The sequence below is a fragment of the Stegodyphus dumicola genome, chromosome 2 (assembly GCF_044657685.1).
Source record: "Stegodyphus dumicola isolate Sdum_Otavi_A_Nest chromosome 2, ASM4465768v1".
Taxonomy (NCBI): Eukaryota; Metazoa; Arthropoda; class Arachnida; order Araneae; family Eresidae; genus Stegodyphus; species Stegodyphus dumicola.
This window is the reverse complement of record NC_140769.1, coordinates 171,341,947-171,353,721: the sequence shown is the minus strand read 5'-3', so window position 1 is coordinate 171,353,721 and position 11,775 is coordinate 171,341,947. Positions and strand designations below refer to the sequence as shown.

Sequence of the window (11,775 nt, the reverse complement as noted above, 5' to 3'; positions counted from 1 at the left end):
CAGCACCTGACACGAATTGAGTGCCGTGATCCGCACGGTGGCATGCCGCCTTACATCCTCTCATCTGCCGTCAAAATCCATCAGTGTGACGATGCTGCTCTTTCCTTAACCGCGGCAAGTCGAAGACTGCGTAGCTGGCAGCGGCGCATAGAGGGGCGGGTTCACAAAACCGCGCGCCGCCGTAAAGGTACTGCCCCCTTTTTGTTTATTTTTTCCATCTCGTTTTCGTCCGCAGTTCTTCGCTTTTTATTTTTTAACTTGTTTTTTATTCTTGTATTATTTTTCCTCCGCCGGCAGTTGCGTCTTCTACTACGTCACAAACTGGACTGCCTAGGCCTAACGGAGGCCGAGGCGTAGAGCTGGATCACCAGTCACACACTTCAAACGGGGTTGGCGAGGAGGTGGTCACCTGTGTTTGTCCGTCTACTGCCGCTTGTTGTTTACTTGTTAGGTGCACAGCGCTGCAGCGCTGTTTGGAACTCTGCAAACGGATGACGCATGTGAACCAAATTCCCTCTCACTGTCTGGATATAAGTAAATAAACAGAAGGCATATCGTCAGCTATGGTCACCGTGAATAATACATGCAGTGAATTTAATAACTGCTTCTGAATATCAAGAGCATGAAATTACATTCTTAGTGAAAGGATTTTCATGATCAGCTAATATTAGTTTTTCTATTGCCGTCGTATTCTTTAATAGATTCAACAGCAAATGTGTTCACTTGGTGGTTAGCATGCCAATGCTTGTTTATAAAATACTGTTTTTTTTTTTTTTATCAAAGTTAGTCATGCTGTCAATTATTAAAATATCAATAGGTAAATGATGTTCTTCTTTTCATTCGGTGATTAAAAATTGGAATATAGGAAGTGCCAACCTGTTGTGCAATTCGAGAAGTCCATTCTTTTAAAAGTGTAAAAGCAAATTTAAAGGTGTAAAAGCATTATACTCAACAAAATTTTTTGAAGTGAAGTTAGATTTTTGAAATAAAAAAGATATTTTTTCTCCTTTCATATATTTTTTCGAGTTAATTTTGAAAAATATCAGACTCGAATCTTAATTTAAACTAGTTCCACAATTTCTTCAAGGAATTTTAACGCAGAAAAATTTATTTGAGAACATGAAGAAAATTATTTGATTAGAACTAGTTAAAGAACTAGTTGGTTAACTCTTTACGAAGCCTTAATTATTTTGCATCCATATTCAAATTGGGATCGCTAAGTTATTTCAAGCAGAAACTGTGTGATAAGCTCTTAGTAGCAAAGATTTGCTTTGATTTCTTTCATATACATCCCCTCTTTCAAGTTCTATCGGATCCCTATGTCTTAAAATTCGGATTTCGTTTGCCATGATGCAACCGGAGGGCTATGGGTCCATACCCATGGATCTACATATATCTCAGCAGGGCTACCATCCGTATTACAGGTGAGTGAATACTTTTATCTTCGTTCCTTATGGTTCTCCTGTTAAGGATGATCCAAAAGATCGTTGATGCATTTGATTTATTTTGCCTTTTGATAAAATTACAATGTGTTTTACAGGTGCAAAATGTTCTAATTTTATCTTCCTTAATTTTGGCAAAAAATGCTGCTTAGAATATTTGTTTATAAATAAAGTCCCATGTCAGGAACTGTTCGTTTCAATATCAGTTTTTCTTATGATGCCTGTCTTAGAACTACAGCATTACATGGCAGTATAATCATGCAATCCAGCTGTTTTTTTTTTTTTATTTTATTTTATTATTATTTAACTGTGGCCTCAGCAATAGTGTTATAAGTGGTATGTGCTTTAGAAATGCTGATTTGAATAACGATATCACCAATATTGTCGGAAATATTAATGGTCTTCTAATTAAATCTTAAGTAACTGTTTGAACTTAAGCTAGAGTTTCTCATTTGGAGTTTCATGGAATTCCCTTGTTTCAAGGGTCACTAAGAGTTCAGCGAGGAAATGATATAGAAATTATTAATTGAGCTATCGATAAAAGTTACATATCGTTTGCAATTATTTCGCAGGACTTAACTGAGCTTACGGTATGAGTTTTAAATTTATAAAAATTAAAGTGATGAATTGATAGCTTACACTTATATGTTGCACATTCCAGTAAATTATATAGGTAGAAATCTGGGATAAACATTTGGGTCTAATAGGGGGGAAAGACCGAGAAATTGAAAAGGAAAATTAAAACATAACACCACTGGTTATTCAAATTAAAGCATTATCGCATTACTAGCTTGATATTCTCTGGGAAAAAGAACTACCCGGAAATTTGATTTAATAAATTTTATGAATACAGAAACAGGACATGTCCATTTCTTAAATCATTAACAAGTTAGATTATTTATTCGAAAATTTTCGACTACAAGGGTTCCTGTTAGACAAAAAATAGGGCAAAAATTGGGAAAAGTTCATATAAACAGTAAACTAGGTGGAAGCCACAGTTTGGTTTAAGGAGTAATAGAGCCGATAAGATAGACAGATAATGTCGGTGATTTCATGTGTAGAAGTCAAGCAAAACGAACGCGAAATCTATGTAAGGCAACTTCGATTCAATCTAATAAACAACTTCGATTCAACCTTATAATTTTAGAAAGCTAGAACTGTAAGAAAAATTAGTTTTTTTAGTTTAAATATTATAAAGCAACTAATTTAAATTTAGTTTACCTGTGTAATTTTACAAAGAAACTGCGAATTTTTAAATTTGATTGAACCAGAATAAATCCCCATAGTAAACTAAGTATTAATAATAATAAATAAAAAAAAATAGTGGGGCAATTTTCTTCTATAGCTGTAAAATATTATTGTATTTTCAGTTCAAACTTAGTTGTGAGTGGATTTAAATTTTTCATAGCAGCGGTAAACTAATTACATAACTACGTTTTACAAACCCCTTTCACTTTATTCCTGCAAAATGTGAAGTCAACAGTAACTGCTACTTTTACTTAAGTATGGCTATAGAATTCATCTATTTGAAAATAAAAATCTACTGTCAGTTTTACCAATATCCTTTTTGTTATTATGTTAAAAATCCGTATTCAATTTTATATCAAAATACGATAATTCAGCCTTTCTTAAAATATATTTCACTTGAAAACGTTGTCCGGTAGTAGATATATTAACTAAGTACGCATCGGAAAATTATTACTTAAAATATATATTGCATTCCAAACGCTTTTATTTTACTGCATTTTTGATTAAGTTTATGTATTTCCTGTTTAATTTGCAAATCTAGTACTTATATTTTTTTATTCAGATATTCTAAAATTTGTGTAGTAATTAAAAGTGATTAATTTATGCTTGCTTTTACATAGTTTATTTTAAATTCAAGCCTTCCTCATTGAAATTATTTATTAGTTCTAAATAGTACTTATCCGTTTGGATTATCTGTCAAAACTAATTCATTCAAAACCGGCCTTTTTTAACTCTTAAACCAACATCACTTTAATGTTTACCAAAACAATGAATTTTTTCCCTGATTTTTAAAATTCAAAAGTTTTTGTCTCTTTTGAAATTATTAATCACACTGATTGCGAGATGAAATCTCGCAATTATTAATTTTTCGTTTAAAAAAATCAGTGTGATTAATAATTTCAATTATTATTGAAATTATTAATCACATTGATTTTTTTTAAACGAAAAACAATGATTTGATAAAATTTCAAATTCTTGCGCTATGAATGCAGAACTAATTGAAAAAGCACCATCATAAAAAAAATTATACTGTTTTGATGAAGATTAATTTATACTTCTGAAATCCATTTTTCCTCAGATTTACTTTAAACAAAATGTATGATGGTTATATAATATTTAATACAAAATTAGGAAGTTTTAAAAAAACTCCCGAAATTTTATTTTCTCATTACACGAAAATTTCTGGATTTAAAAAAATAATAATAAGAGAAATGAACAAATGCGCGGAAAAAATCAGAATTTTTAAAATTAATATTCAGAATATTCACTCTAAAACGTACATGAAAATACTGCTATTTCAAAATTAAAAGTATTTTTTAATCTGAGAGTGAATTTTCGGCACTTGCTATGTAAATTGTATGAAATTTTCTTTTACATCCAAAGCATTTTCAGGTACAGAAAAATACTGTAGGTAACCGCTTTTATCGGCAAATGTTTCTATGATTCTTCTGATACACTTACAGCAACAACTTTGGTTATATAATATATTGAATAAAATTACTAGCTTATTTAATTTCCTTGGTTTCTTTCTTAAATAATTTGCCAGGCCGTTGTCTTACTTCAAAAAAAGTTTAAAAAAAAGTTCAAGTGCGATATTTATATCGCGGAATTACTTTCATCTGTTAACCAATGAGAAGCGTGGTATAGAGTTAAGGTATATAAAAGTTAATAATCACAACACAGCATCTTAAATCTTATTATTATAGCTATTTAAGATGAAAACTGAAATACGATACTAAATTTTCCACCTTTTTTTAGTTGCAACTTGTATTCAAGTTAATGCTTCAGGCTACTTCCCAAACCGCGTTGGCTAATATGGCATTTCCTTCAGGGAAAGTCATTATTTCGTTTCATTAGTTTTAGAAGAAATTTTACATTGGGCATCTCTAGAATTATAGAAATCTACCTGACTTAATAATTTTTTTATTTAACTGAAGTAAGATTTTTATCAATTTTGAACTTTGATCATTCACTAATTTGAAGCTGCGTTTATCTTGATTTTGTTAATGTTAAATTTGAATCAATTATTTTTAGAATTTTTATCAAATTTACAATTTTTTCAAAGCTTGATTTTCGTTTTTGTCTAAAGCTTCGTTGAATTCGACTTTTGTGCTATTATCTTTAGGAAGAAAAAATCTGACCCCTAAGTAAAAATAGAAAGTTGTACTACCGCTTATGTCGTAGGATTTATGAAAAAAATATGTGTGGTAATAATATCTTGTGTTACCGTTGCTGATATTTATTACAATAAAATTCCATACAGTACGCTCTCTTGGATAAAATTAATAAAATTTTTGCATGCGAACTAATATCAGTTAGATAACAAGTATTCTAAGTCCTACCACCTATAGTTTAAGTCGTATTATGTTTTAAATTATACAATTATAATAAAACTTTTTTTCTGTCAATTAATTTATTTATACAATCAATTACAACAATGATCACAAAGCTATTTTTTTTTTACTTTCTTCTCAACTCCAGCACGTGAGTCGTGTATCCATTCTTTGCATTTTAAGCTGTGAATCTATTCTATTCACGATCTTCTTCACAAATATTACAGGGAAACGAGTACGATGGGAAGCAATAGGGTTGACTAGGGGTAACTCATTTTTCCGGAAGAGGCGCAGTTGACGTGATATTAAGCCTAATATTTGAAAGGTTACCACTTGCGCAACCTTACTCTGTACGAAAAAGAATTACAAATATTACATTTCTTAGTAATTAACAGATAAAAATTTTAATTGCAAGCAATATCATTTTCGTAACATCGATTTGCTAAAGCAAGATTTGCATTTGCAATCTTCTTATGGCCTTACAAAAAATTAAAAGAATTATTTATTTAAAAGTATCTGTTCAATGTACATCTTAAGAACTTAGGTTTATTGACTATGTAATAACCACAGTAACTGAATTTTACACATCAAATCTTTGCATAAAGTAATTGGCATCGACCAGGAAAATATTTGAGGTTCGGTGCCTTACTTCTAAATGACTCAAAAATTACTTACATAGTTGCATGTGACCGAATAGCATAATTTTCACGTTATGAAAATAGCTTGATTTTCTCTCGCTTTAACACATTGGCCAATTCATCGTATACAGTAAAATCTCAATTTTATTTTAATTTTAATTTGTTAATGGCACTCAAATTTAAAAAAAATATTGTTTAATATCTATAGTTAAGAATGTTTACAGACATGAAGTTATACATTGTTAGTTTTTTTTTATTTACCTTTACATTTTCTCTGCGAAGAATCAGAGAACTGATGACTCAAAAATTATTCTTTTAATTACATTAAAAATAATTAATGCTTTAATTTCTTTTAAAATTAATACTTTAATTACGTTTCAGAATTAATACTGCAATTACTAATTTTTAATACTTTAATTTCTAAAACCTTTCATTAGGCTATCACATTACATTAAGTAACAAAATCTCTTTCACGTAAAATCTGTAAAATGTTTTGAAAGAAATGTCAATCATTGTCTTGCATCTTAACTGTTAAACAGACTTACTATAAAAAGTTTCGCATTTAATGTAGTTTCCTGATTCTCCCCTTTTGAATTACAACACGTAGTAATCGTAGAATTAACCTTACTCAAAGATATCATCGTTTAACAATCTTTCATTTGAGAGACTTATCGGTATATTATAAAGACGACCCGCCAAAGATGACTATAATGCCTATATCTCAAAACTATTATTTGAGAATATTTTTTTGCCATAATTTTTTTCTTAACATAATTAGCTAGATTAGTTTTACTTTTCTGTAAATATATTTCAATTTGCTAAAGTTTTAATCATTTGTAATTTTATATTTTACTGAATTAAACTCAGGGTTTACGCAATTTATGCCTCGCATGTTTGCATGGCATACATTTTGTTCAAGTAGCACTGTCATTTATTCGTTATGTTTTCTTTGTCTGTTAAATAAAAATGCAAGTTATTGTATCAATATTAGCAAATCTTTGTCCACTAAAAGCAGAGTGGTTAATATTATCAAATAGTTGTATTTTAATTCCTATTTCTATTCGAGCAGCAAGTTATTATTCGTTAAAATACAAATAATAGTACTTAGATAAAAAAAAATTAATACAATGAATTTAATTTTACTCCCCTTAATTGCGTAGCATAAGAATTCTGGAATTTGAAAAAAAAAAAAAATTAGAAAACTTCATACAAATCATGCATATTTTGACACAATATATTATATTTTGGAATGACAGTTATAAAGCCCAGATGCCTAAATCTTAACACAATAATTTAAAAAAGAAGGACTATTAGAACTCTAACTTTTACACTTTACATACATTTCATAGCTCTAGACATTTCACACTCGTTTTCCGTACCTTGAAAATTTTCCGTATCTTGAAAAATTTTTAGTGAAACGAAAAAAAATTCCTAATTACACAAGTCATATTCCTAATTATACAAGTAATATACATTCCTTATTTGTAGAAGTTCATATATCTTATGTACATCTGAGTCTGGAAAAGGTAACATATATAACTTTTGGATTTTTTAAAATTTTTATTTATTTATTTTCTTATTTACCAGGTTAGTTAAAACGCAAAAAGAACTTTTTTTGTTATTCTGTTTAAGGCGTTCTATAGAAAGGCAGTTAAATGTTTTATCATAAAGCTTTGGTTAATTTATCATTTACCTTTAAAATGCTTTTCAGAAATAAGGTCAAGCACATAAGACTTGTATGACTTCCAGAAGGATATCTTAAGTGAAAAAAACATTATCTTATGTTCTAGCTAGTAAATAGTACCTTTTTTATTGTCTTAAAGCAACTTGTCAAAATCTGAAATTAATTTTTTATGTAATTTTTTTCATTGGTGGGAATTTTATGACGTCCGTGGGGAAAAGAAGAATTCATGACAGAAATAAATATTTACTGGTTGCATTATCTCTTATGATGACATGAGTAAGTTCCTGTGTATTTAATAATGAATTAAAAAGCTAAAGCTTTATAACAAACAGTTCGTTAGAAATTTCTTGGTTTTGATTTTCCTAACAAACTATTCTAGCAAAACATTCCAGGACAGTTTTTCTATGGAGGGATGCCTTTTTGATTATTTTCTTCGGCTACTTCGTTCTTATTTAAGTTTGCATACAAAGTCACATAAAAATCTATTCCACAACTAGGAGTGGCTTCAACAAGGAAATATCAGTTCCGAATAGTTTTAACATTTCTGATACTGTTAGAATAAAATCTTTTTAACTGAAGTCAGTTGGCTAACAAACTATGGCAAATCACCTAAGTTAACAAACAATGGGAAAATGGGTTGCTTTATGTACGATTTTCTCACAAAATTGGGTAGTATTATTGAAGAAGGACAGCTGCGCGGAACCGTATGCAAGATTAATTTTATACTAATAAACTATATTTAAGAGATTTATAATAACTAGATTATTCTGCACATCTTAACAAGATAGTGACCTGCTTTTATTGTTAGCTGTATGGCAGTATCAACATGCGTATAGAAATTAAATCGATGTTTGACTTGATGTAGTACAAAGATTTTTTAATATATATATTCACTTGTTAAAGTAGTGCATAAACGTTTGTTAATTTTCCTGAGGAATCCTTCAGTGATAATTGAAAAAATATCAGTACATAAAATATTATAATTTTGATTAGTACAGTAATTTTTTAATGTCTAAAACGTAATAATTTTGATTAACAGCACACTATCTTTCTAAAGTATTTTAGAATTTAATAACTAAGTAAAGCAATGAATAAGACAACATTAAGTCTAAAAGTTACATATATTGTTGTACTATGGTACGCCTGTAGTAAATTACATAAGTCTTACACTCCGTACCGGGCTAGCGATATATTTTGCCGATTACCATTACCGGGTAAAGCGGTATGTTTTTTTGTCTTTGGTTATTTTTAAGCATTTGAAGATATAGTAACTGAAGCATAACATTATTAAATTTATCAGTATTTTAGTCTTGTTCAAAACGTACTTTGGTTACATCACTCTTTTCTAATTGTAAACATGAATTCATGGAGAACGCATTCTCTTCAATTTGCAGCAATATTTTTATTTAAAATTTCAGTATGAATAATTCTTCTTCATCCGCAGTCATGAATTTTAATGAGAACGTTTAATACACATGAAAACACTGCGCACATTTAATTTACTACTGTAGGTGCTTTTCAATAAGCAAAACCCGTATAACTGTTTTATCAAACTTCTGGATTTTGAATCTTCAATTATAAAAAAATTATTGTTTTTGGAAGTCGCAATTTCTAAAACTCACCGATTTCGATTGTCTTACATTTTTTTCAAGAAATAACAACCAAATATGACTTCAGAACTACCCTAGAAAATCTGAAGAAATCAATGTTGTGACCTAGAAACAAAAGATAGGCAAGCTGGTCGAGCATAGCTACAATTATTCTATTCACACTTTACGGGCTAAATCTAAAACGTATTTCTATTATAATCAGTATTGGATGATGACATAACTGAAAGTAAATTATTATTTATAATATACAAAAATTGCAATTAATAGGTTTTTTTTAAATTTGAAAATGGATTGGCAAAAAATTAAGTTGGATCTGGGGTTTCGTGCCCTTACGCGTTTGGACAGAATTAAAGGTTATGTTAATTAATGATATAAATTAACGATTAATGACCTTTATTAAATACAAATATAGGAAGATGACAAACCCATAAAACCTCTTAATTTCTGTACATAATTTGGTTGTGAGATAATTTTCTAAATTCTGTGGGGAAAAACCTAATGTAATCAACTAAAAATATCTTCAATCAATCTTTTAACAAAAATATTTTCGTAATGAATAAAAAATTTTAGAGAAGTTTTACTTTCCACCTTTCATACTTATATAAGGCAACTGATTAATATAATAAGTGCATAATTTAGTAAATTTGAGCCACTATTGTTTTTTTGGGGAAGGAAATGCATTTCAGCTCATTTTTGAACCATCTTTCATATGAAATTGGAAACGGATGGTGGATGCACACCAGTGTAAAATTTAAAGCTAGGCAAAAAAGCAACCTTAGTTGAGCCCAGATTTTTAATTTGTAAGGCGAAAAGACACAAGTTCCACTTTTTCAAGAGAAAAAAAAGTTTTTAAAAATAACATTTTATTTATTTTTGAAGAAGAAAGAAAGGGAGCCGTATCTGATCGCATTCGACATCGATAGAGTTTCTGTAAAAGTTTACGTCAAACATAGGATTTTTTTTTTTTTTTTTTTGTGTGTCTAATTAAAAATATTTTACACAGTTAAATATTCATGAAAAACGTTCTTTTCTGTAAAAAAAAAAGTTTTCCCTTACTTGCGTACAGAAAATGTCAGTTTAAAAATGAATTCAGTCGCTAGTACCGCTACAGGTTTTGAAGTCTTTAATAAATATTACCTTCTATCTTTATCGTTCTTTGAATAATTACCGTTCTTAATACAAAAGTATCATAATTTTGTCTGGTAGAAACCTTAGGAAGCCACTAATTCGATGGCGTAATTGTAAGATTAACTAATGACTTACGCATATTAACACTACCTTCTCTGAAAAATTGTATATAAAAAGACAAAGGCTATTATTGAAAGAAAGAATGTATATTGTTTCTATATACATTGTTTTATTGAAGAGCTCCATCATCTTTAAAGTTTAATTTCTGCCTCCCCCCTATCGATTTTGATGTCCTTGAAATGCCTTTCAGTGGCGCAATTTTCTTATAGATTGTATCTTATTCTTAGGAGTAAATTGCTAGCATCATTACGTAGATTAGTCGGTTCAAAGAAAATTTATTTCATTGTTAATAATACACTTTACCATATCCGGTTGCATTGAAGAATTAATTCGCTTTGATTATCAGAAAGAATTAGTATAAAAAAAACTTGGTGAAAGAAAAGTTATGATTAACAAATCTGTTAGATGTTACAGTTTTCAGTAACAAATTTGTTTATTGAGACAATATAAAGTTGATAAGAGAGGCTCTCAAAAACAAAAGAAAAACAAACCCCCCCCCAAAAAAAACTGTTATGGATAAAATATGCAGTCGAAAACGTCCGTATGTAGTTCTAGTAGATTAATTACATTTAGTTTTTTTTTTCAATGTACCAGTTATGCATAATTTACATTGAATAAACGTTTAGTCTAGAAACAGGTGAAGAATATAATTTCGGCTCTCGGATTTATAGACCTACTGTAGGTTGAGCAGGTAGGACAACTGAGCAGCGGTAGTTCGACCTAAGCTCAAATTCCCGGCGAATATGTTGGACTACATGAAGAGTTTATCAAGTAAAACGTGAATGCCATCCCGTTTCCCTTAGATTTTCCAGTATCTTTCCACGATAGCTTTTTAGGCGGATATACTTAGCGTGCTTTGCTGTAATCTAATAAATCCGAACCCAAATCCTCAACTAATAGTGGGTTATATCTTGAAAAACTCATCATGAGATAACGTTATCGCAGTCGAAAGCTACCCTTAAGCATAATCAATCGAAACAATTGTTTGTCCTTATTTAGTATAACGAATATGCTTAGAAGATATCTTACTGAACTTAATAAAATTTTGAAGCACTGATATTAATTAATGGATGATGGGGGCTCTAGAGAAAACATCAGTTTCACTGCGCTCTGATAAAGATAGCTAGAAAGCACTGGGGCATTAATATTATTTGCAGATGTTTACAAAGCGTAAAATTCTACTTAAAGATATGTAACTTTGATTGCATGCTTTTTTATGTATTTCTTGCTATAGCTAGCAGGAATCTTTCATCGTCCTTGCTGCTGCTGCGATGCATCATATAGACAAATTGCATCTAGATAATTTTAGAAGCTTGAAAGGCGAGCAAATTTCAAAATTCTAAGTACGGTTTTCTTATAGAGGCTCTCGCATCATCTTAAAATAATAAAAAATATGAATAGGAAAAAAAGGTATCTCACAAATTAGCAATAAATGACTGGAATTGCGTTTACATTTAACTTAGCAACAGAAGTTGTAGGACTGCTATTTTTATGTATTTGTAAAATTACAGATATGTAACTTTGATTGCATGCTTTTTTATGTATAAGTTGATGTGCAATATTTCAATATTA

General features: G+C 29.8%; 1 protein-coding gene across 1 annotated transcript in view; it reads left to right on the top strand.

The window, feature by feature from the left end:
• The first annotated feature begins 352 nt into the window (after window positions 1–352).
• Window positions 353–11,775, top strand: part of LOC118190682 (protein trachealess-like) — a 386,424-nt gene continuing 375,001 nt past the window's right edge. Inside the window, exon 1 of the mRNA XM_035361440.2 lies at window positions 353–1,424. Coding sequence (XP_035217331.1) covers window positions 1,348–1,424 — 77 coding nt within the window. The 5' untranslated portion in view covers window positions 353–1,347. The remainder of the gene's footprint in view (window positions 1,425–11,775) is intronic.